General features: G+C 38.3%; 1 protein-coding gene across 3 annotated transcripts in view; it reads left to right on the plus strand.

The window, feature by feature from the left end:
• The window catches only part of Cpvl (carboxypeptidase vitellogenic like), a 117146-nt gene that overhangs the window by 38643 nt on the left and 50925 nt on the right, over window positions 1-27578 (plus strand). Inside the window, exons 7-10 of one of the 3 annotated variants that reach the window (XM_048339611.1) lie at window positions 9188-9352; window positions 9798-9929; window positions 14427-14525; window positions 18812-18985. In XM_048339611.1, coding sequence (XP_048195568.1) covers window positions 9188-9352; window positions 9798-9929; window positions 14427-14525; window positions 18812-18985 — 570 coding nt within the window. The remainder of the gene's footprint in view (window positions 1-9187; window positions 9353-9797; window positions 9930-14426; window positions 14526-18811; window positions 18986-27578) is intronic. The other 2 variants (XM_048339612.1, XM_048339613.1) reach the window with 2 other exon arrangements.

A 27578-nucleotide genomic window follows, 5' to 3' on the forward strand; every position in this document is an offset into this window, starting at 1 on the left:
GAGGTGTGGCTCAATTGGTAGAGCACCAGCCTTGAGTGACAAGGCCAATGATAGCACAAACCCAAATGCCAGTGCACACAATAAAAAGGAAGATTCTCTTCATAAGTAGTTTTGCAACTATGGTTAGTTTGGAGGCCCAACACAGGCAAAACTTAGAAGTAATTTATAGGTTAGTTGTTGAGATCAATGGAATATTTTATTTGCATGAATCAAATCCTGTTTGCCCCTCTTTGCCTGAGTTATGTCCCAGGCCTTTGGGGCTCTCCTTTCAACTCTTTTCTTTCCAAAGCCACTCAATGCCCAGGCTCCTCTCCCCCACTCAGGATTCCTCTCCTTGACTGTATGGTTCTCAGTTACTTCTGTATGATAGGGATGGAAACATCACTATCATTAATTGTTCTGTCTATGTTGTCTCAGCTTCTGACTTATCTATTGGTTTTCCAGTAGATAAATTAAGATACATTTATCATAATAAATTCTGATAGGGTAAACCTATTGTGATACTCTCTCAGCAAGTTTGTATTTGAATGGAGAGCAGTGCTTTCTTTAATAAGGGACTCAAGCATTGGTATGCAAAGTGGGGTGGGAGGACTATACTATCGGTAAGTGAATTATCTATGTAGGTCTCTATTACTATTTCGCTAATCTAGGCCAGGGTTCATTGAATTGATGGCTAGAAGGAAACTTGAGGAATATCTTGTTCACATGTTTTTTTTTTTTTTTGAGGCCCCAAAGACATTTCAAATGGCGCAACCAGACGTTAACAGCATTCTTTTGTAGCGAGTGATTTCATATATTACCTCATTTAATCCTCACAAACACTTTCTTAAGTAACAGCTATTATTATTATTATTATTATTAGTAGTAGTAGTAGTAGTAGTAGTAGTAGTATTACTCACCCATCTCACAGATGAGGCTTAGGATCAGAGAGACAAAACGGGCTTTACCAGTGTCGACCAGTCAGAAACTCAAGAAAGCAGACCTAGATTCGATGCAGTGAGACTCCTGAGCCTAAATACCACAGTGCGGGAATTGGGGACAGGTTGCAGTCCTGCTCTCTGGAGCTAAAAACTAAGCCCTCATCAAAACCAAATTATCTCCAGAACCTGCCTCCTCCTGCAGAGCAGATTTTCTTTCCCTGGAAGGGAGTCAGACAGCCCTGTTCCTATTTCCTGCTAATTTCTAGGGTTATAACCTTAGACAAACAGAAAAGAAGCTCCCTAGCTTTTTGAATGTCTGTCTTTCTGGCCGAGACTTAGTTTTAATCATAAAGACTTGGCTTTGATCATAAAACTTTATAGAGTAAATGGAACTTTTAAGTGATATAAAGACTTGAGGTCCTTGGAATGCAATTATTTCTCAAGGCCTGGAACGTGCTGAATTTTATTAGCTAGCTTTCAAGCTATTTTAACTCTTGAGCTCACAACAAATATCTATTTTCAATTCCTGTCCATTGGCACTTGCCAATATTTTCTTTTAGAACTGAAAATGGATTTGACTATTTAATGAGTTTAATATTATAAAATCAAAGTTTAAGCTGTAACCCAGAGAACTGAACAAGGTCACATGGTAATATTTGCAGAAAGGCCTTTGGCCTTTAGAGAACATATCCAAATCCAGGTCAACTCATACTAATCGATTCCTTTGTCATGTGGAGACGGTGAGTAAATGGACAGAAGTGAAGTGACATACTGTACTAGACAGAGCAGCATAGAGATGCCAGTAGGAACTTAGGTATGATGTCTACATGGAGGACAGGAAATGCTAAGTTCAATCCATTATGCATCTTCAACCTTCTGAATTCTGTTTACAAAGAACACAAGAAAAACACTTGGCCTTGTGGCAGAGTGTTCATACCCTTTATTTATATAAAAGTCAAATTAGCAGTAGTCTTCATTTTATTTTGTAATTTTATTTTATTTTTGACCAGTATGGGGGCTTGAACACTGGACTTCTTGTTCTTGCTTGGCATTGTTTATTCGAGGATAGCACTCTTTACTTGAGCCACATCTCCACTTGGCTTTTTGCTATTTAGGATTCCAGGCATGAGCCACCAGTGCCCAGATGTGTTCTTCATTTTAAACAAAAGGATTTGTTCATCTGGTGAGTCACCTGGTTTCAAGCTGGGTTTCTTGAAGCTCTGAGGGCAAAGCAAGTGGAAGAAGGGTATGTCTCCTTCACCTTTGCCTGTCATTGATGGATATTTTTGAGAATCATTCCCTTATGCATCAGTTTATGTGACCAAAAGTTGGTTACAGACAAGAATGCTTTTGCTTTGCGTCTACTATGCCTGTAGTCTTTTCAAGTTTTTGTTTGTTTGTTTTGCCAGTCTTGGGGCTTGGACTCAGGACCTGAGCACTGTCCCTGGCTTCTTTTTGCTCAAGGCTAGCACTCTACTCTTGAGCCATAGTGCCACTTCTGGCCTTTTCTGTTTATGTGGTGCTGAGGAATTGAACCCAGGGCTTCATGCATGCTAGGGAAGCACTCTACCGCTAAGCCACATTCCCAGCCTGTTTCAGGTTTCTTTTAAACCTTACATTCAAAAGAAATACATGAATTGATAAAATCATATTGTTACATGCTTATTTTTTTTAAATGCAGCAATGTGGTCTTGAAATTAGATGACACATGGTCTAGAAATGTCTGGGAAGTGGTAGAGATAACCACAAAGCTGAAGCTCCAGCTTTCCTCATTCATTAATTTTCCTAACTGGCCATTTAAAGCCATGTTTGTCTCCTCAGAGAAAATAATGATGCGAGTAAAGTGAGATTATACCTACCCTGAGGCTAGATGAAGTCAAGGCTGCTTAGCCTAATTTCTGGCTTGGCCTTCCTTGTGTATTACTCCATTACCCTTGGAGGTTTTACTAGTTGCTGTGGCTTTTTTCCCAATGTGTCTATCTGTTCATGGTTTTGTTTGCTTGTTCCCTTTGGTCCATCACCATAAATGGGGGTGGCCACTCTACCATTGTCTGTGCCTGGGAAGAGTTTTAGAACAAAGTATGTGGATGATTCTGGTTTGTTTTTTAATTTAAATTTAATTTGTGTCATTCTCTTTAAGTAGTTGCATAAAAATGTTTCAATACAACATGTCAATTTAATAAGTACCATGCATCGTGATCAGTGTTACCCCTTCCATTGTTCTCCCCCATTTCTCCCAACCCCACCCATCCCTTCAAGTTACCTAGTTTGATTTTCACATGTATACATCGAGCATCCTTCCTTTCTCTATTTGTCTTCCCTCCAGCTCCTTGATCCCCTCACTCCTTGACAGCCCATGTTACAGCTTCCTAGTATGACTCTTTCCAGAAAGACAGCTCATGTGTCATTTTAGTGATCCAGAGGAGTTTTCACCAATCTAGCTATGAATTCTTCACAAAAGATATAATTCCAGTGGAGTGGCTGGGAACATGGGGACTATACAGGGTAACAGGCTTAGAATGACCACAGGGCCTTTAAAAACACACTGCTTTTGATTTTACCCACCCCTCCCTACATGCTCCCTGGCAGAGTTAAAGTACTAAGGCCTAATTCTGAATGGGGAAACTTTGCATCCAGGTTCAGGCATGTCTTGTTTTAAAGGCCATTGCTCATTGTCACCAATAAATCGCTGGATATTTTCCATGAAATCTGTATTTAAAAACAAGGAAGAAAAAGAATGTAGCTTCATCTGTTTTTCTTCTCTCCCTCCCCCTTACTAAACTTCAGTAAGATATATGGCCAATTGAGAGTAGATTAAATAATAGTAACTTCTAAGGAACCTGTGTAAAATTTTGGTAAGGGGACATTGCTTTAATTATAATATAATTCTCTGACACTAACTTCTGGAAGAGGTAATTGGAACTTGATTTTGGATATGAAATCTTTTCAACCCTCTTAAATGTAACTATCAGGGGTACATACAATGAGTTATTAATGTGGAAACATGTAAGAAGAGAGAGATTCAGATACAACAGACAACTACAATTTTCTTTAAGTCCAACTGCATTGTTCTTTTACACATCTGGATAATTAAGCAAGCATTACATTCTCTCTAGACTATTTTTACAAGTTTAGTATGCTCCTTACATGATTTCCATTAGGCTTTTCCAAACATCATTTAATTAAAAAACTGCAGACCAAGGATCAAAACTACTATTTAACTATGATGTTGAGACCTCTTCCTCATGGGTGAAATAAAAGATTGAGCACTGACTTCTGAAATCCTTGTAATGTAGGAGGAGAATTAGAAGTTCATTGCTGCTTATAGCTCCCACAAATGTAAGTATGTACAAACACACTGTGATATCTCTGGTCCTTTTAGTTGGAGGTGAATATAAATATGAGCACCATGGGGAAAATTAGCCTAACAAGAACAGTGCTAAAATTGGCAGGTTGAAGTTCCTTTAAGTATCGGAATAAGAGGAATAAGAAGGAGAAACTAAAATCCAGATGTGTCAACTTCCAACCACTTTCAACCTTGCTTGAATTGTCCTGTAAGAAATACATGTTTATCTGGCGAAGTTCCTCATTTGATGGTCACTGCCAAATTCTAAAATAATATGTGTCAGATAGTTTCTGGATGCACTTTTCCCCTTCCCTTTTATAATTGCTTTGATGTTACTCTGAGCTCTTTAGAGGCCACGCTCTGATCTGATGTTAAGAGTTAATGTTAATTCACAGACTTCAGGACCTCATCGTCCAGCTGCTGCCCACATTGGTGAACAGCTTGGGGAGGTCAGAGGAGCCACAGGACTGAGAGCTCTGGTTGTGGATGATGTTGTTATTATGAAGAGCAGAACTCAAAATCAAAGGGGCAAAAAGTTCTTAAGAGTACAGTATTGCAATGATAAATCTTAGTAATTGTGTAGTCTTTTTATAATCCCTAAATCAGGCATATCTAAAACTTCTCTGAAAATATGGGATTCTTTTCTATTTAAAATATACAAAGGGGGGCTGGGAATGGCCTAGTGGCAAGAGTACTTGCCTTGTATACATGAAGCCCAGGGTTCAATTCCCCAGCACCACATATATAGAAAATGGCCAGAAGTTTGCGCTGTGGCTCAAGTGGTAGAGTGCTAGCCTTGAGCAAAAAGAAGCCAGGGACAGTGCTCAGGCCCTGAGTCCAAGGCCCAGGACTGGCAAAAAAAAAAAAAAGTAAAAAAAAAAAAATATATATATATATATACACACACACACACACAAAGGGGAAAGCTAGATAAAACAAGCTACATGTGATTTATTATCTAGTTGTCTTTTTAAGTGCTTGCAATGGTCAGAATTATTAAACTGAGAAATAAATGATTCAAGAAGTGCAAGACCAGTCTTGTAAATGAAGATAAATATCTCAACAGGGAGGATAAAAATGATTGAAATTTCATTGCAGTGTTTCATTCTCTGTTTCCGAATAAAATAATCCTATAGTTGTCTACTAGGTGACATCTTGAGTCTCTCAGTGAATGGAACAGTTAATGGAAAAGGCAATGAAGGGGTTGACACACTGACACAAAGCAAAGAAGTGTGTGAAAGTCATTAGAAGCCAAAAAATTAAGATAAGCATCGTTGTTAGTTGGCTGATGTGGACTGAGTATTGAGCAGTCTGGGTTTGGAAGTGATTGTAAGAATACCCACCACGTTCTATTTTTCACAAGTGGTCAGCTTAGTAAGCGTGGACTGGATGAATAAAGGCTTGGGCCCCACAGGCCCACAGTGCATTCCAGGCTGATTGGCTGAAATTTGATGTGACTGGAGCAATGAGAGCTGTGAAAGCAATCAAGCCTGGATAGCACTGCAGCTGGGTACATGAATGAAATATACTGGGGCTTGTGTTCATCATTGTAAAATATAGGAGAATGGCATTTATTGAAAAGGGGTTCAAATTAAACTATGTTACATAGTCTAGTTTGTAGTAGATGCTCAAAACTTGAATGGGCATTAAAAATACAGAACCCTTTATAATTCCTCTTCTGGTTGTATACCAGACCCATGATGGTCACAGAGGCATGGTAACTTAACAATGTGGGCATCTTAGGCTAATTTTGTTATCACCACACACACACTTACACAAATATACCCCCCCCACACACACAAATGCCTTTCCATTTGAGAAGCAGCAAAAACAAGTTGATCTGAGGTAATACCACTGGAAGATAGACTTCTTAGCATTTATATTGATTTCCAGAGAGAAAACAATATTTAGCAGTAATACGATATAAGCCATTCACATATCAAATATGTTTTAATGTTTCTGCTTTGTGCTGGGCAATGTACACACAGAGGCAATAATAATTCATAATGATTCACCTTGCTCTATCACCAAGTCAAGGTTTGCAAGTTGTGCTTTCAGAAGCAACTGTGAGCATTCTATTTCCTTCCTTCCCTTCCCTTCCTTCTTCCTTCCTTCCTTCCTTCCTTCCTTCTTTTCTTCTTTCCTTCTTTCCTCCCTTCCTCCCTCCCTCCCTCCCTCCCTTCCTCCCTCCTTCCCTCCTTCCTTCCCTCCCTTACCCGTCTGCCTGTCTGTCTGTCTGTCTGCCTCTCTCTCTCTCTCTCCCCGCTCTCACTCTCTCTCACTCTTGCTCTTGCTCTTTCTTTGTTGGTTGTGTGGCTTAAACTAAGAGCCTGGGCTCTGTCTGTTGGCTCTACGTAAACCACAGTGCCACTTTTGGTTTTCTAGTGGTTAATTGGCGCTATGAGTCTAATAGACTTCCCTGGCTAAGCTGGCTTCAAACCCTTATCCTCAGATCTCAGCCTGCTGAGTAGCTAGGATTACAGGCATGAGCCACTAATCCCCAGTGCAACCATGAGCTTTCTTAGAGCAAGTTTTGTGCTTCACTTATTTCTGTGTCTCCTCAGTGACTAGCATAGTGCCATCAACAGAAGAGTTCTTCATTACGCTGTTGTTGACTAAAGATCATATAATTCATCTTTACCAATGAAATGGTTCCTCAAGAAAGTGTGCTTTAACCTCTTCCAGAAATTTTAATTGATGATATTTACTACTTCCACTAACAAGAGAATACATAGCACAGTTATGCAACAAACTAAATTTCAGACATATAAACATACTTTTATATTACCATAAAGAAGCTTAAGTGAACTTTTGAGTAGAAGTGGATAAAACCCTTTGATTCAACACTTTTCCTAAAGTAATTATTATTATACAAAAAGGCTACCTCAATGAGGAGATACTGTATAAATTATGTAAATTATATTCCTTTATTACTAACTTGAAAGCAGTTTAGAATTTAGGTCAGGCAAAGTACAATTCTGGCTTTATACCTTAGCCTCTCTGAGTCCTGATTTTGGAGCAAGTCAGATCCAGAACAAATTTTAGCTCTGTCTCTGATCTCCTATCTTGAAATGGGAACAGTGGCATCTCTAGCATGTGATTTTGGCATGAATTAAATGACAGTTCTTAGGAATCCCTTAGCCTTTGAACAACAGACCTGTGGAGAGACTTGGAGATGTAGTAAAGGGTCTGTGTTCTCACTGGTATTCAGAAGAGGCTTTTCGTCTGTTGGGAACATGTGTGAATTAGGAACATGTGTGCATTTTGGAGCCCAACAAGGCTGAGTAAAAAGGTATCAGGGAGTGAGGTTAGTGAAGAAAACAGATCACGTCAGCCTTTGTGCCTCAGATAAAGCTCTGTGATTTTACTGAGAGGAGGATGGAAAGCCCCTTAAGGTTATGACTGGAAGAGTCAAAATCATGAGCAGATCGATGTTTTAGCAGCACCACTGCTTTGAAAATAGGCTGGGTGGGGTTAAGGACAGCCAACAGGGACCAGTGCTGCCATCTAAGCAAAGGATGATGCTATAGAGGCCTAGAGCAAGGGAACAGAATAGGTATGAGGGAAGACTGAACTCTGGGTACATGTTGATGGAATACATATTGTTGGCAAGCTTGGCTGGTAGACTTCCATAGCATGCAAAAGAAAAGAAGCATAAAACATAGCAACAGAGTTTTGGCCTGAGCACTCCAAAGAGCTAACACCCATTACAAAGGAGACTACAGGAAGGCTTGGGATTGAGAGCTAAATTTTGAACATATGACATTTAATATTAGCCATACTAGTGGAGATGGCAAGAAGGCAACTTTTGTTGTAAAAAATGCAGAACTTAAAAAAAGAGTACTATTGAGTCTATAGTAGCATTTTTCCAACAAGGACTGGAGGTAGAGCTACGACCACACTTGTTGGAGGGAAAAGCATCTTGTGTTGAAAAAGGTTGGGAATAGAAGTTAAGTTCAACGGAACATGTTAGTGGCCAATACACGTTATTGTCCTTTTCTTCTCTATTCCTATAATGTATGCTGGTTTCAAAATTTCTACATTTGAAATCATAAATTTATAGAGTTGAGAAATTTTTTTCCCATTCATTTACTAAAGCTATAGTGTTTAATGGAGCTTTCTGGTAATAAAAGCTCAATCAATGGCAGGATTGTATCCATTGATCCACATTTTTATCTTGGAAGGAAATTAGATTGTTCACATAGTACATGGTGTTTTTTTCTTTGTTATTTTTGTGTTGGTCCTGGGGCTTGAATTTGGGGCCTGGACACTGTTCCTGAGAATTTTTGCTCAAAGTTAGCATTCTACTTCTTGAGCCATAGTTCCATTTCCAGCTTTTTGGATAATTAATTGATTATTAAAGTCTCATAGACTTTTCTGCCTAGTATGGCTTTAAATTGTGACCCTCAGATCTCAGCCTTGTGAATAGCTAGTATTACAGGCATGAGCCACGGGCTTACATGCTTTTTGTTTGTTTCTTTGTTTTCCCACTTACGCTTCAATTTGCATTTCACGTAGCACTTTTTGGCATAAAGAGAAGGAATGTGAGGGAAGATTTTTGCTATTGTGGAACTTATAATGTGAAATGAAATAATAGTACACCTCATGTGAAATTATTGCTGCTTTATTGTGATATTGTGTGTGTGTGCGTGTGCGTGTGTGCACATCCACACGCAGTCACTGAGGTTGGAACTCAGGGCCTGATGCTTTTGCTTAGCATTTACTTTGCAAGGCCAGCAGAGGTGTGCCATTTGAGCCACACCTCATCGTCTGGCTTTTTGCTGGTTAATTGGAGGTAAGAGTCTATCAGATCTGTCTACCTGAACTGGTTTTGAACTGAGAATCTTAGCCTCCTGAGTAGCAGTGTTACAGGCATGAGCCACCAGCACAGATGATTTTGATGAGCTTAGGCATATGCAAGCATAAACCTGTGAGCACTCATTTCAGTGTCCGTTCTTGTCAGTCCTATGCAGGGAAATATGTACCAGCCATTGCACATTATATTCACTTCGCAAACCCTAAGAAGACACTCAAGATCAACCTGAAAGGAATTGCTCTTGGAGATGCCTATTCTGATCCTGAGTCGGTAGGTATCTTGACTTCCTTTCCTATTTGTCCCTTAAAAGGATTAAGTTACTTTTAATGGGGATGATTTGCATCTCTTACCTGAGAGGCCTAACTTATAAAGGGCAATAACAATTGACTTTATGACTTAAAATATTTACTTTTTACCAAACATTTCAACATGTGTCAAAGCGTTACTATGCTCGCCTTTGTTGGCTGTCAGGAAAAGAATGCATCTTGTTATGATCCATTTGCATATGTTTATTGTGTTGTGTGACATTGTATGTTTGTGTTGTATTTGAGTGTTGGTGTAGAAGGTCAGGAGTATACGTACAATTGTCTTAGTTGATTAATTTCAGCACAAGACTGACACTTACTAAATATTTCATTGTGAAGCCAGTGGGTTTCCTGACCCTCTTTCTCTCTCTTTTCTTCTCTCTCTGGCATGTTTGTCTCTTTTGTCTCAGATTATAGGGGGCTATGCAGAGTTCCTGTACCAAATTGGCTTGCTGGATGAGGAACAGAAAAAGTACTTCCAGCAGCAGTGTGATGAGTGCATAAAATACATCAAGGAGCAGAACTGGCAAAAGGCCTTTGAAGTGAGTCCTGGGGCCCTATGTTGCCCTTGAGCAATTAAAACCATCTGAGTAGAGTGGGGCCTATAGAAGCACCATGGTGCTCAGGCATTTCTGTGTGGGAGAGAGAATATCTCTTCTGCTGTCTAAAATCAGGGGCAAGATGAGTGGGTGTTTAATGAAGAAAAGCACTGTCTGTGATTCTTTGAATTTACTTTGGCTCTATTTTAAACCCAAGATCATTTTGGAGTGTTTATATAATTGTGTTCATTAATTGTCTTGATGTCTTTAAATTCTGTGTAATCTAAAGGCATACTCTATCACATGGAAATCAGATGAAAGGCAACCTGGGAAATAGCATAAACTTCCACAGATGCTCTAAAATCATGTAGCAGGGTTATGTCCACAAACAGGGCTACAGCTGGAGAAGGCCCAAAGCAAGTGACACACGTCACATGTTCCCCTGAGTCAGGAACAAAGACTCTAAAGAGTAATAATGTGAAACTTTTACAGAGAACCATTGATATTTGTCAATGTTATTATTACAATGCTCCCCATAAAGTAAATTTGAGGATCTGATAATATAGGTAATATTCTTCACTTTTTTACTTTCTTTTTTCTTTCTTTTTGGTTATATAAAATCTAAGAGTGTACTAAATGCTATGGTATATGAAGTGGAGTGTTTCTAGCTGTGGTTTTTTGTTGTTGTTATTGTGCTTTTTGTTCAAGTAAAGGCCATGTGTAAATAATCTTTCTTAGGGGCTTTTGGTTGTATTTACTATAAAGTCATCCTGTGGAAACTCTAGTAAATGGAGCAGTGACTGGATCTGGAGGACCTCGGGTTGTGATTGGACATGTACATACACATAGCATGGACGTGAGCAGCTAAAAGTTATTACAGTCATTAAGGCAGAGGCCCATTGCTAATGGTCTTCTGCACCCTGCAGGTCGAGCAGTTCGGATCAAAACAGGGACACATAAATTTGAGGATGTAGGGGGTAACTTAATGGTATCTTTCATTTTACACAGAAGATGCCAGGACACTGCCTAAAATCCCCCACGAAGTGACCACCCTTGCTAAGGATTTGATAGTAGGAAGCTATGCAAGTAGATTGAGAAAGGGAAGCCTCAGCTACCCAGCAGAATGCTAACAGGCTCTCCTTTCTGTGTCAAGGCACCGGATGTGGCTACAGAGTGTGATTCAGAATCTCTTGGCAATTCGATGAAGGAAGAGGGCTCTTATTGGAGCCATAGGAGATCAGGCTTTTACTTGCACTGATCATATTTTCAAGATGTGTTTCAGGCTGTCTGCTAGGGTAGTCAGAAGGGGCAAAGTAGGGAATCATGAAAATTTAGAATTAACATTAATTATTATGTGGTACAGATCAAATTTGCAAATGAGACATTTAGTGTGTGTGTGTGTGTGTGTGTGTGTGTGTGTGTGTGTGTTTAATGAAGCACACAGCTGTTGCTGTCAAAATAAAAAACATTAGAGAGTCTTGACGGTAAAAGAAAGCAGAGAGATGTTTAGTATATGTTACCACAGGCTAGATACTCATAGGATTTGTGAAACTGTTGAAAAGCCTAGGTATTTTGTGTTTTGGAGATAATGAAACTATGACTTGGGTTAAACAGAGTCTTTCTCAGACCATATACAGTAGGACAAGAGAAAACATTGAAGGCTCAGGATATCTTTTTGCCCACTGACCCAATATCTTGAATAATAGGTTAAAAATATAAAAGCTTTCATTTTTATAAGGGAAACAGACAAAATAATACTTCAGACAATAAACAACTGTAACTGAATGTTTTCACAAACCATAGTGAAACCTTCAAGAAATCATTAATTCTAAAATGGTACAAATATCAAAAAGTCAAGCCTAATAGATTCATCCATCTAATTCTCTGGTCCTTTAAAATGATGTAGTTGACAAAAGAGTCATTCCCTAGCTAAGAGATAGAGGGTCTCATCACCACACACACACACAGACACACACACACAGCTGATAACAATCACTAGAGAGATGCAAAGGGACACGTACATGGATTGTGGTAGGTAAAGGGCTAGAAATCCCCACCCCCACCCCCACCCATCCCAATTCCTACCTAGTGTTTCTTTGACAGTAATTTTTCTAGTATTCTATAAAAGTCCTGGACATTATGGAGATTCTGCCAAAGCAACATGGATGATCTCTTTTCCTGTCCTCTCTCCCTTTCAGTGACAATATTCTGGATCTAGAAAGCTCTTTGTGAAACAAGTTTTAATGAGAAACTGGATTTCTGTGATTGTGATTGAACTATCTGCCATATTTGTTGTCAAACAAATGATTTTTTTTTATTTTCAAAAGTAAATCCATTCTTAGAGGTTGACTTTTGCATTCTTACTGGTGTTAGTGATAACTTACAAAGATGAGCCCCAAACATGATGTGTACATTCACCTCACAGTCTGTGCCCCTGCTGTGTAGATAGATTAGAAAAGACAACTTCTTGGGGTTGACACAGTCCTGTCAGCTTATTAGGACTTAGCAAACAGATGTCGCCACTGAATGAGGATAAAGGGTGGCCATTTCTCTGGATGCTGCCCTCTGACAGAGAATGCATGGCTTGACTAGCAAAGCTCTGCCTGGTTCCCTTTTCTTCTGACCACTCAGTCAGACTTCATGCTGAACAGAATCTGTACTAACAGAAATAGAGTCACAACATGGCCAGAAACCATTGAGGACCAGGAAATACTGAAGCCCAGCTGTTGGCAAGGGAACACCTGTGCGGTGAGGATCTAGACAAAGAGTCACAGCTTGGCCTTGCATCTTGCCTCTGCCGGTTTATGTGAGGTGTCCTGGGAGAGTTAGTTCTATGTGTCTCAATTTCCTCACTTAAAATTGGATAATAATAACATCTTGCAAGAAACTAAACTCATGCTTAAGAGATGATTTTTATATTGTGCTGAATTTACTTTTTAAAATATTTTTATGAGAACCCCTTAGAACTTAGTACCATCAGACTGATCCCTTCATCTTCTTTGCTTTATCCAATTCTGGTTCATTTTGGATGATGTTCCCTGACATCCTCCCAGATGGGGGCTGTGCTCTCTTTTATCTTTCTGTAACACCTGGCTCATAAATGCATGTCTTTCTTGCTGCTTCAGATCATATACCCTGCCTTCTCCTACAGCACTGTCCTCTGATAGTGCGCCCCCCTCCCCCCACTTCTTAGGACAGTTACCCACCACCCCTGGCTCACTCTTTACATTTTCATACTACTGTAGCTCCAGTCTCCTGTCACTCTTCTCATATTTCCTCAGGACAGTAGTATCTGATTGGATGGTTGGTTACATACTTGATCCTTTAGTTTGTTTACCTCCTATTTTTTGTTGCTGTTGTTGTTTTTTTAGTGATCTTGTTTTATACCGTACCCTAGTTGCTCATTCCCATTAAAAAAAAAACAAAACAAAAAACCAACCCTATCCACCACTCCACAAGCTCAAATTTAACCATATTTCTCCAACTATCACCTCTTGTCCCTCAAACTCCCATGTGCTAATACACCAACTCTGGCATCCTGAAACCCCATTCGTTGTCTCTCTACGATAGCTAATACTACCTCATTATGGGTTCACACTCTTTCATCTTCACTTCTATGAATATTGAACTTGAATCCACAATGATGTACCGCCAGTCCCTAAGGTCCTTTAGCCCTTCCTCTAACTCACTTTGAGCTACAACCCTGATAAACCAGTCCTCTGCCACTCCATGGCAGTCCCTGCGTAGCTGAACAGAGATAAAGGAGAGCATACAGCTATGCTGACCACTCCTCGCCTCTTGATGACCAACATTTTCTATGTCTTCAGTCCAAAATACATTCCAGAAGCTCTAAGGACCTCCATCTATAACTGCATCCTCTGATCTCTCTCTCTCTCTCTTTCTTCATAGCCCATGACCCATATTAAGAAACTCTTTCCCTGGTCTCACTGATACAGTCAAAACATCTATTTCTTCTGCCTGGAATGTTTTCTTTCCTCACTCATCTGAATGATTTCCTTCCTTCCTCCCCCCTTCCCTCCCTCCCTCCCTCTCTTCTTTCCTTCCTTCCTTCCTTCCTTCCTTCCTTCCTTCCTTCCTTCCTTCCTTCCTTCCTTCCGTTTCCTTCCTTCCTTGTTTCCTATCTTAAATGTCATGTTCTCAATGAGACTCTCTGTCATCATTGTCACATTTACACACACTTTCTACTAGTTTTGTGTCCTCTTTATAATTCTCTAATGTACTAGACAGGTTGTCATTCTAACACACTACATATTTTACAGAGTAATACTTGTTTATTATCTCCCCTAAAATATAAGCTCCATGACTTTAGTATGTCTTTTAGGTTTCTCTAATTACTAGCACAAAGAAGCTGTGCAGGAAATGCTCACTGAATGAAATAATAAAGGTGAAAAAGTTATTGATGAAATGAAATGACCAACTCTTGTGTATGATGATCATTCCAATGATTTTCTTATTTCTCTTCCTACTCTCTTGATCTAGATACTGGATAAACTACTAGATGGAGACTTGACAAGTGATCCATCTTACTTTCAGAATGCTACAGGATGTGCTACTTACTATAACCTTTTACAGTGCACAGTAAGGACAAATTTTAGTAACCATAATAACATTTGCTTCAAATTTCTGACACAACCAAACATTTTCTCATTTGGAATATATTATAGATAACTTTATTCTAGGTTAGAATTTCTAAACTCAGTGCATGATTTAGTCTTCTAATTCATGGGATTTGTTTCTCACCAACAATGCATATATTTTATAATCTGACTATTGAGAATATATGGCATTCCTAATAACTCAAAATAATGTGTGTGTGTGTGTGTGTGTGTGTGTGTGTGTGTGTGTTGCTGAGGAATCGAACCCAGCTTCAGGTATTTGAGGCAAGCACTCTACCACTAGGTCATATTTTCAGAAATTTCCAGCCCCTCTCACTTTTTTTTTTTTTTTTTTTTTTTTGCTCAGGGTAGGTTCTTACTCCTTGAGGCAGATATCCACTTTCAGCTTTTTTTTCTTTTTTTTTTTTTTTTTTTTTGGCTGGTTAATTGGAGAGAAGAGACTCACAAACTTTCCCACCTGGACTGGCTTTGAAATGATTGGCTCATATCTGGCTCAAATTGAGTCCTATCTCAGCCTCCAGGGTAGCAAGGTTTGCAGGCATGAGCCACCAGGACCTGGCAAAAATTTCTGATTAATGCAGTGTGGTTTTCCCCCCATAGAGTTCATTCCATGGAGGGGAATTTGCAAAGTGTGCAAACTACAGCTATAGTATATGGGTATTGGATCTCAGTTTTAGGCCTGTGATGAGTGTCTTGAAAATGGCACATTCTTTAGTCTGCCCTTCAGATGGCTTGGATAACCAAAGCTGCCAAAGCCTTTATGAAAATATTTGCTTTGTTTTACTTTTAACTTAAGATGTTTAGGGCTTTTAGTACAGCCCTCACTTCAAGTTCTCTGGAATATTTCTTAAAGTATTCAAGTACTTTCTTTCATAAAAGTAGGTCAAAGTTGATGTCCTTTATGTAGAATTAATCAAATAAGAGAGAAGGAGCCAAAGCAGGATTTGGATTAGTGTAATCTTTGCTTAGAGCATATTAACAATGCATTCAGCCTTATTTATGAACTATTTGTAAATAGAATACAAATTAAATTTAATTGGAATTTCCCAGCCCTGTGGGAACAAAACATATAGTAGGAAAGAGAAATCAAATTTGTGATTGAAATTTTTTTCTCTACAAAATAATATATTCACAACAAAAATTGCTCATAAAGCACAAAACTGTGAGACACGACAGTATTTTTGCCTTTTTATCACTTGAAATTTTCTTAACGGCATTTACTTTATTTTCCTTTAGTATTATGCTTATTACAAACACTGTTTTGCAGTGTTATTGGTGTGTGTGTGTGTGTGTGTGTGTGTGTGTGTGTGTGTGTGTACCAGTCCTATAGCTTGAACTCAGGGCTTGGATTCTGTCCTTGAGCTTTTTGGCTGAAGGATAGAAGCTCTATCACCTGAGCCACAGGTTCATTTCTGGCTTTTTGGTGAGTAATTAGAGATAAGAGCCTCCTGGACTTTCCTCGCTGGACATGCTTTGAACTAAAAATCCTTAGAGCTTAGCTTCGTAAGTAGTTAGGATTGCAGGCATGAGCCACCAGCTCCCATCCTCCTGTTACTCTTTCTTCAAAATAAACTTAAAGACAACTTTTGTTTGTGTCATTCGTGAAATATCATTTGTTGTTTTGCTTTTCTATTTATCTATTTTTAATTATTTTTAAGTAGTTGTACAAAGGAATTTCCATTTAGCAAAGCAGTTTAAGAATACAATGTGTTTTGATCAATATTACCCCTTTTAGCATTCTCACCTATCTTTTCCTTGCCAATCCCTTCCCTCCTTTTCTTAATTTTGTAGGATATACATTGAATTCCTGGATGCATTCTCCCCTCTTTTTTTTAAAATTACTTATTTATTGTCAAAGTGATGTATAGAGGGGTTACAGTTTCATACATTAGGCCATGGTACATTTCTTGTACTATTTGTTACCTCCTCCCTCATTCTCCCCTCCCCCTCCTCCTTTCCCTCTCCCCCATGAGTTGTTCAGTTGGTTTACACCAAATGGTTTTGCAAGTATTGTTTTTGGAGTCGTTTGTCTTTTTATCCTTTGTCTTTCGATTTTTATATTCCCTTTCATTTCCCTAGTTCTAATACCAGTATATGCAGTATCCAGGGTACTCAGATGAGATCAGTGATAGCACAGGGACAACCACAGGAAGGGATACAAAAGGATCATCAACAAAAGAAGCTACGGTTTCACATGGCATGTTGAAAGTAATTACAACAGTGGTATAACAGTCGTTTCCGTAACTTGGAGTTCATTTCACTTAGTATCATGTGTTCATAAAGGCATAGCTATTAGGCTCTCGTGATCTTCTGCTTTGACTAGCCTAAACCTGTGCTAATTATTCCCTATGAGGGAAACCATCGAGTCCATGTTTCTTTGGGTCTGGTTCACTTCACTATGCCTACTTAATCTTTGATAAAGGAGCTAAAAAAATAGGATGAAAGAAAGATTGCCTCTTTAACAATTGGTGCTGGCAAAACATTCAACACCTGCAACAAACTAAAACTAGATCCTTATATATCACCCTGCACCAAGATCAATTCCAAATGGATCAAAGACCTCGAAATAAAAACAGATACCCTGAAAACACTACAAGAAGGAGTAGGAGAAACACTTGGCCTCCTTGGCATAGGAAGAAACTTCCTTAATAAAGGCCCAGAATTGCAACAAATCAAAAAAAATGTTGGACAGATGGGACTGCATCAAACTGCAGAGCTTCTGCAGGGCAAAGGACATAGCTCACAAGACAAACAGAAAGCCCACAGATTGGGAAAAGATCTTTACCAGCCATACAACAGACAAAGGCCTCGTATCTAAAATATATGTAGAACTAAAAAAAATAAATTCCTTCAAAACAAAACCTCAAAGAACCAAAAGCCCCCTCAACAAGTGGGCTAAAGACTTAAAAAGAGACTTCTCTGATGAGGAAATGAGAATGGCCAAGAGACATAGGAAAAAGTGCTCTACATCACTGGCCATAAAAGAAATGCACATCAAAACAACATTGAGATTCCACCTCACCCCAGTAAGAATGTCCATTATCAAGAAAACTAACAATAACAAATGTTGGAAGGGATGTGGCCAAAAGGGAACCCTACTTTATTATTGGTGGGAATGTAAACTGGTTCAGCCACTCTGGAAATTGGTATGGAGATTCCTCAGAAGGCTAAACATTCTCCCCTCTTATGTTCTCTCAGCTTCTCCTTTCTCCTTGACCCCATCCTGGCCCTTTTAAAATGTATGCTTCCTGGTATTTATTTTGTTGAACTTGCATTTTGTCTAAAGAATTACACTATTTGAGTTCTCCTTTGAATCTATTATATGTAATACATTTGCATACACTTAACGTATTTACTTACAAGTTATTTGTTTTTGTATTTGATATAATCCCCCTTTACACTATGGCCAGCTGCTAATTTTTTGTGTCTTCAGTGAACAATAGAACACGGAAAATAAATTCTCAGCTTTTAATTGACTACACCAACCCCTGGCCTCTTGAGATGCATTTGACCTTCCATTCCCAGAGCTACCAATGCCTCCAATGCTAATCAGAGTTACAGATCACAAAGTATTAATTCCTGAAAAGAAAATCTAATATGTACAAAGTGGTTTTTTACTCCAAATATATTGGATTACCCAGGTTTGTTTTACTAAGTTATTTCAAAACTACAACTTTAAAATGTCAAATTTTCCTCCTATACTATAATTAGTTCTAAATTGTAAGCATATATGGAGTCATATGCATAAATACTCAAACATATTGACTAAAGGATGATACACACAGAAGAAGGATTCCAACGTAGATGCTATGAACCACTGACAGTTTAACAAAATCAATACCAGGAATATGGAACATTTGTTGTTGGGGGATAAAGTCAAGGAGAGGGGGAAGATGAATGGAGAGAGGACGGTGGGTGAATGCAGTCTTGCTTGATATTCAGTGAATGTATATATGTGGAAATGGAACTAGGTAAATTGAGGTATAGGTGAGGTTGGAGAGATGGAGGAGAACAATGGGAGGGATGACATTGATCAGGATGCATCCTACTCAAACTGACATGTTGAATGGAAACTATGTTGTACAACTACTTAGAGGTAACTTACAAATATATTTAAAAAAATTTCAACAGTCATGCTTCATATTGCTTATTGGGTTATATGTTATGAGAGACTCACACCTTTTCCAACATGCTTTTCTGGCACTAAAATCACATTTTCTAATATCTTTCCATTGTACTCTGTGTCAGGAACCTGAGGACCATGAGTACTTTGGGAAATTTCTGGCTCTCCCACTAGTAAGACAAGCCATCCATGTGGGAAATAAGACCTTCAGTGATGGTGCTACAGTAGAGAAGTACTTGCGGGAAGACACAATGAAGTCAGTTAAACCTTGGCTCACTGAAATCATGAATAACTATAAGGTAAGTAAGCCACCTCAGTTGCTGATAGATAAGGAACTTTGCAACAACCCAGAGTAGAAATGATCTTCTTTTATTTGTAATTCCATTCCTGCTTCTTAAAAAGGAATCTTTTATTATACTTATAAACACAAAGAACAGATTTATTTTGTTTTTGCTTTTTCTTTGTCCCAGTAATTGGGGTTTGAACTTAGAGCCCGGGAATAATCCCTCAGCCTTTTTCACTCAAAGCTAGCATAATTGATTTGGATTTTGCCTAAGAAATTACACTATTTGAGTTCTCCCTTGAAACTACAATCTTTAATACATTTGGATATACTTGCACACCACTTAATGTATTTACTTACAAGTTATTTGTTTTTGTATTTGATACAATCCTCCTTTACATTATGGCCAGCTGATTTTTTTATGTTGTCAATGAACAACAGAACACAGAAAATAAATTGTCAGCTTTTAATCAACCATACCACCCCCACACTACCCCACCTCAACTTTCAGCTCTTTGGTGGTTAATTAGAGATGAGTCTCATGGACTTTTCTGCCCATGCTGGCTTTGAACCACAATCCTCAGATCTAAGCTTCCTAAGTAGCATAGGAATACAAGTATAAGCCACTGGCACTTGTCTTGTATGACTTTTTAAGTGAAAAGTTCTATTACTTTTCTTTAAATTAAACCATTTTCCCCTAATCGCTCCTTAAAATAAAGTGTTCTGTTGTACATTCTAGCTCTCATCATTTTTTGAGGGGAAAAAAATAGCGCAGAAGACAAAAGCCCTGTGTTTCCTTATTGTATGCCTTGTAATATGAATTAAAGTCAGGGAAAATGAAATCAACTGGCTACTCCCAAAATGCATTTTGCCTAATATTTGTGCACATCCACTTTGCTCAGCGACAGATATGTCAGTATTTGCTGTAAGCCAAACACTTGGCTGCACTGTTAGGCTGAAATAATGAATGAGAAAGGTCCCTGCAATGACCATGTCATGTCAAAATCGTGTCATCTACTTGATATGATCTGCCTGAAGTTACAAACAGCAATTAAATCATAAAAAGTCACCCTGTGGGTCCAGACAAAGGGACCTAGAACTCATTTCTTCTCCCCACCCCACTACCTCCAGTGAGGGAGGATACTGAGAGCAAGTGACCTGTGGAAAATCATCCTATGTACCTTTAAAAAAATTTTCCCACAATCCTACTCTCTCATGTCCCCTCCGATCCTCCAGCCTGTTACCATTCATCCATCTTAGGATGAATATTGTTCTGTGGGTCAACCCTGGGGGTTCGTTTCACTAAGAACAGGCTTAATGTGTATATCTGACAAAGGCAAGGGTAATAGAGTGAATAAAACAGAAAAGAGTTAGGAATTCCTAAAGGATGTTTTTCTGAGTCAGATAAAAACATTCTTTCCTCAAAATACTTCCTATCTATCAGAAATTATCCTGAATATACTGTTTTTGCTAGAACAAGACTACATGTTGCATTTTTCAGCCTGATAAATATACTTTTCTTCTAGGCCTGTATTAGGAATAGTAACTTCTAGGATCCCTGACCAAATGTACTCTTACTGCATTTCGAGATATTCCAGCACTCATTGGCCCCTTTTCTGGTTCTTTCCTTAGTATATTCAGAGATTGACATATAACCATTTTTTAAATAATATAAGGTCAGAAATGTCCTAACTAGATCAGACTAGCATTTCAATCATCTTGTGTTTGGTTCTGCTGGAGAAATACACAGTGCTTACCTGCTCTAAGCACTTTCAGCAAACACTGCTACCTGTTCTCCTTTTAAGCTGTTTCTGCCCTTTGTTATACTCATGACAAAGTCCTGACATGAACTTTCAGTCTGATGTCCATCCTGGCTCCAGCTTGGAGCAGATGTCTATGCTCATTGAATGGCTGAAGGAATATTAGTGCTATGCCAAAAATATATCTAAAAAAAACCTGTCCATAATCTGGTCAATAGTTATCATCTACCTGTTTAAAAGGAGCTTACCATTTGCGTTTGAAGGCACAAACAATCTGCTATCGTATAACATTAAAGAATGCAAAATAGTTTTTTGAGTTCAGGAAGTACTTGTACATTTGTGTTTGTACAGTGTTTGTACCCTTGGGAGATAAATTGCCTCATTATATAAATTTCAGGAGAATATAATTCCTTTCTCAGTCATGTGAGAACAGGGTGGAATATACAGCTTACATAATGGTACAAACCATTCTAATATCCTGATGTGACATAATTGCAATGGACTCTGCTAGATTAATGAAAGAAGATATATTGAGTAGACATGATTTCCCATTTCAATATTTAAACCTCTAGCCTTGTTACTCATGTAACCCAAACCTGCTATTTTAATCCATCAAGATTGCTATAACAAAATATCATAGACTAGGTGATTTATAAAAGCAAGACCATGTTAAAAAAAAAAGCAGTAACAGAAACTTACTGCTTACAGTTCTGGGGACAGGGAGACCAAGATCAGACAGCAGTAGCTGTATTTTCTGCTGGGGACTTGCTCTCTTCTTTATGTTGCCTTTTTGCTGTGTTTGCACATGGCAAAGGGGACTGAGATATTTCTTATGTAAGGGTAAGTCTTGACCTTCTTAATGCAATCACAATGGGCATTAGATTTAAGCATATGGATTTTGGGGTGGACTCAAACTTCCACACCATCCATACAGTATCCAATGATACCTATTGGTATGGAGTCCAATGAAATTGACATGCTTTCTATACTTTTCAACTCTGATTTGTTTCCAGAAAGGGAACAGCTTAATGGGAGAAGCCATGTTTTTATAAGAAAGAGAATTGAATACTCAATCTGAATGTTAACCAAAAAGCAGTTGCTGCTGAACAGACTGCATCTTCCTTCATATTGTCAGAGCCCTTTGGGTAGCTATTTTTGTTGGCTTCTCTTTTATTGATGGTGACCCTCCAGTGTAAGTAATGGAATAATAACAGAGGTTGCCTTAAGATATCAGTACCTTTAAAGCTATATTTATATAAGACTCAGTTCTAATTTATCATAGAAAGTAGCCTGCCTATGTCTATTCATAAAAACAGTAGTCTTTTTTCTGGCCCTAGATTCATTTTATCCAGTATGGATTGTCTCTGATAGCATGAGGAGTGCCTTTGTCAGAGTCTGGAATCATGTGCATGTAGTTTCTGCATAAACAACTGCATGAAAACATAACCATCCTCTTGTAATGGCCCACAGGGAATGCACAGTCCAAGTCATATTCTTTTTAGTAATTTCAGATGTTTGGAATATCGCCTTGGTAATTTCCAAAATAGCTAGCATAAGAAAAAAAATCTGTTTGGCTATTTGAATTCTTCATGATTGAACCAGGTCAAATTATGATCAGGACTTTTAGGAGCCAACTGGAAGAGGAGGAGGATAGCCTCACATTTGGAGTCTGAGTTCCAGTTCTACTATTCACTGACTGTGGCCCTTCCAGGAGGACACTTAGCCTTCCGTGCTTCCACTTCCTGTTCTGTAAAATGGGAGAAAAAATAGCACTTTATTGTCAATTCTTTCAAAATTCAAATGAGATTACTAACTCTGATTAAAACTCGATATATGCATGTGTGTATTACCACAGTGAAAATGTCTTTGAATAATTCGTATACATTTAAGTAACGTGTCTGGTATTATGGGCTGTATACATGAGTGACAGCTTCTGTTGTGGTACCAGTGGGAGGGGAGGGAAGATAAAAGGAGACAATGAAGGAAAAGGAATACAGTTGAAGAACTTTATATGCATGGAAGATAGAGCAGTGAAACTTGTTAAAATTGTTTTCAGAAGAGGATGAGGATGAGAAAGAGTGACAGAGGGGAAGTAAATTTAATCAGGGTACACTGTATGCATGTTTGGAAATATTACAATGTACCCCCTTGTACAACTAATATATGCTAATATATGAATTCCGATCAGGGTACATTGTATGCATGTATGGAAATATCACAATGGAACTCCTTTGAACAACTAATATATGCTAATGAAAATGTTCAAAAACTTAGTGCCTGATGGTTAGAAAGTTTCTAATCTAAATGTATTAATAAGAAATTCTCTCAGAGCCTGTTACATATAAAATTATACAAGAAACCCTGGATAACATAAAGAGACTTGACAGACTTGCATTTCCTATCTACTTATAAAGAACTTAGAACTCTGTGCTAACAGCAAAAAGCTGAACAAACAAGTCTTAAATTTGTGAGAAAAATGAGGCCATAGGGCAAGCCGCTGACACTGCCTCCCCTCACCCCCTTTGGAGAGACAGAGGAGTGTACAGAGACAAGACTCACAACCAAAACTCAGGAAGAGAACCTCACAGACTCAGTACTTAGAAAGGAACACCACAACTGCAACTAATGAGTTACCAGAGGCCCCATGTGGACTAGTCTGAGAGATGAATATTCAGAGGGACCCAGCCATGGGGCAAACTCTTCACTTTTCATGGATTTTTCCCTGCAAGAGCTGAAACTGGCCCTCACAGTAAATATTGGAGGAAAAGCTCCCTGATGCTTCTGGCAAGGGGAGGGGAGAAGTAAACATTTTGAAATCTGCCAGAGCACTCTGTTCTGAACAGAGCCTGTTCTCAAGAGAAACTATTTTACAGAGCCTAACTGCAGGAGTTTTATTAGGTCCTGTGACACTAACTGGGAGAAGGGAACTATAGACACACCTCTACTTATAGTGGGGTTACATCCCAATAACCCCAAGCTAGTTGATGACAACATTCCTTGAAAGTGCATTCAATATGATCTGTCAAATAGGAATCATAGCTTAGCGTCACCTACCTTAAGCTTATTTTTGTATATTGTTGGGAATAATCATATTACAAAGGGCTTATATTATAGCAAAATGTTGAACATCTCATGTCCTTGAGGGCTGGGAATATGGCCTAGTGGCAAGAGTGCTTGCCTCATATACATGAAGCCCTGGGTTCAATTCCCCAGCACCACATATATAGAAGGCGGCCAGAAGTGGCGCTGTGGCTCAAGTGACAGAGTGCTAGCCTTGAGCAAAAAGAAGCCAGGGACAGTGCTCAGGCCCTGAGTCCAAGTTCCAGGACTGGCAGAAAAAAAAAAAATCTCATTTCCTTGATTGAAGATATGATGAGATATGAAAACACCAAACACAGTATCCAAATTCTCTGCCATGTTGTCCACTCTTACATGTCAGTTTACCCTCATGGCTGTGTGGCTGACTGGGAGCTACAGTTCACTGTCACTGCCCAGAATCACAAGACAGCATTGTAGTATACATGGATAATTGGGGAAAAGGTCAAAATCCAAGAAAGGAAAATAATTTGTATTCAATGCATATCAATTTCAGATCATCGAAAAGTTGAAAATGGTAAGGGAAACTGTCATATGCCAAGAATCATATGTAGCCTACTGCAGCCCTATCTAGCTCTCTTGTTCCTCATGGGGGTTACTGAGGCCAAGGAGAAGCCCCACTCAAGTCCAGTTCAAGACACAGACTTCTAAAAGCTTGAGACCTAATGACAGGAGTGTAGAACATGTCACCTCACCTCACATCCACATTGCTAAGTCCTGTTCCTGTATGCTCTCTTAGCCATTACAAGATGCTCACCCTTCAGCAAAAATTAAGAAGCATACCTAAAGATAAAAGACACCTTAAAGGGACTGCACAAACACTAAAACCAGAAACAGATATGCTAAGAATGTTGAACACAAAAGGATTTTTAAAAATTATGCCAAGAATTTTAAGAGAAAGTTGACAAAATTCAAAAACAGGTGGGTATTTAGACTGAGACATGGAAATTGTAAGAAAGAATTATCAAAAGCATGGTTCCCATAGCTTGTGCCTATAATCCTTAGCAACTCAGGAGGCTGAGGTCTGGAGGATCAGGGTTTGAAGCCAGCCTGAACAGAAAAGTCTTTGAGACCTCATCTCCAAAATAACCAGAAAAAAAGCAAACCTAGCCTTGAGGTGTGGATCAGTGGCACAGTGCCAGCTGCAGAAGCAAGCTGCGCAAGCCCCAGGCCCTGAGTTCAAAGCAAGAAAACTTCTTTAAATGTTTGTGATGGATTCATTAGCAGATCATGCAGAGGAATAATTAATCTTAAGTATATAGCAATAGGAACTTCCAAAACTAAAAAGCATTAAAAAAGAGAAGAAAGAGGAAAGGAAGAGAGATGAAGAAGAGAATATCGAAAAACAGTGGTAAAACCTAAAAGTCATAACTTACATATAATGAGAATACCAAAGGGGACAAAAAGAAAGGAGCTAAAGTAATATTTGAAGCAGTAATGACTACGCCTGTCCCCAGGGTAGAGAAACTACTTGATAGGATACTATAATGGGACTGGTATATCTATACCTTTGTAAAACAGACTGTAAGACAGCTGTTTTACCAGAATGTAAAACAACAAGCATGAATTACCTGTAAATTATGGATTAAGGGTGATCTCATGGTATTTCAATGTCAGTTTATCAATTATAAGTTCTGTACAATCTGTAGGGAATAATAATAGTGGGAATAGATGTTTGGGGGACAGAAGTATTTGAGGACTATAATTCTAGTTCACTTTTGCTGTAAATATAAAACTTTAAGAAAAAATAAAAAAAACTAGGGCTGATGTAGCTCACAGTAGAGTACTTCCTTACTGTATGTAAGGCTCTGGGTTTGACCCTGTACAACTTCAAAAAAGTAAATATAGTAAATGTATTAATTTTACAAGACATAGTTTATGGGTAGTAGCAGAGGTAGATGTCAATTTGATGAATAAAATTTATCAAGTAGAATTTGTACTTTCAGAGGAATGGTAGAGTAGAAAGTGTGAAGGACTCCCTTAACTAAATACAACTACAGCAAACCCAGGATAGAGAATAATATGTGTGACTGCAGTGCCCTGGATGAAAGTAAATAAGATCTAGAAGCAAAAATAACTTCAGGAAATCAAAGGCAGATAACTCTAACCAAATCCTGTGAAACAAGACTAGGATGGCCCTGAGGACCAAGGTCCCCAGTTGTGTAGATGAAGACTGTGCAGTGGGCCAAGATGAGCCCAGCAACACATCTGGGCTGTGTGGAAGGTCTAAACTAGTCCTCTGCTAGTAGTAAACTCTCACAACCAACAAAAGCAAAACATAAACCTAGAGATGCATTGCCCCTTAGATTTAGCTATGAGCTAAATTTTAAAAAAATCTGTTCATAATCAAAACTCAACACAAATGTAAACAGGCTAAACTTAACAGAACAAACAGAAACAACAGATGTGGAAGTCAAGATATTTCAAATGTGAGGTATAAAATATACAATATGCATAGAATACTTAAACACATAAAATAAGCAACAAATAAGGAACTATCAGATATGGCTGGGCTAGTTTGAAAGAGAACCAAGTGACAGTTATCACTGAAATGATTATTGAATAAAACATAAATGAGAATGATATTTAATACATATCAGTGATAATGAGAAAAAAGGGACAGAAGTGAAGCAATTTGCAGGACTGATTTGCATTTCCATAATGACTAATGATAAACATCTTCCCATTATTCATTTTTTGCACATCGAGAGAAAAAGCAACATCCTCTGCCTATTCACTAATTGACTTATCTTTATTGCTGAACTGTATTTTTAAAAATGTATTCTACATACAAGTCTCTAATCAGATGTGTGATTTGCTAATACTTCTTATATTCTCTGAGTTGTCTTATCATTTTTTGATAGTGTTCACCAAGACCCAAAAGCTTTCAGTTTTGGTGAAATTCACCTTATTTGTGTTTTCTAATTCTTTTAGTATCATGCCTAAACAAAAACAATGCTTAAGGCAAAAAAACAAAGATTTACTCAGATTTTCTCCCAAGAGTTGTATAGTTTTAACTCCTTCTCTTCCCCAATAATAACTAAATAAACAACAGCTAAATACAACACAGAAGCATAGTGTTGAGTAAACAAGCTCGTCTGAAAAGGACAAACAGAATGGCGCATGAAAACAAGCACAGCTAAAGCCTATTATTTTGTGATACATACAAACATACATTTAGGCTAAAACTTCTTTTTTCCAGAGCAAGGACGTTCTGAACCTATACTCTGGAACTGTGGTTATCTCTGTGGGGAAGACAAGTAGTTAAAAATGGGAAGAAGTACCCTGGGTAGATTCAGTGGTACTGATACCATACTAGTTTTTAAGACTGATTGTGCCTTGTGTATTGTGATTTTTATTATGCATCCCAAACTATATATATATATATATATATATACTATATATACATACTATATAGTATATAGTATATAATATATATAGTATATATAGTATATAGTGTATATATAGTATATATATATATACACATATATATGCCACAATATATTCTTTGGCAAATATGAGATATAATAAAAATATAAAGGAGGCAAGTTATGATTAGTACTAGGTAAAAGTGAACTGACCATATCATAAGCAAATAGACTGCTTAGAATGACAATTTCTTGATTTTCATGAAGTGTTGTGATGAAGGCAGATTCTAATCCACTCTCACAGAGAATCCCACTTATTTGCCTCACTGATAGAAAAGTACCACATGATTAAAAATAGCAAGTGACTGAAATAATCTTTTGCACC

This window comes from Perognathus longimembris, chromosome 2 (genome assembly GCF_023159225.1).
Source record: "Perognathus longimembris pacificus isolate PPM17 chromosome 2, ASM2315922v1, whole genome shotgun sequence".
NCBI classification, from domain to species: domain Eukaryota; kingdom Metazoa; phylum Chordata; class Mammalia; order Rodentia; family Heteromyidae; genus Perognathus; species Perognathus longimembris.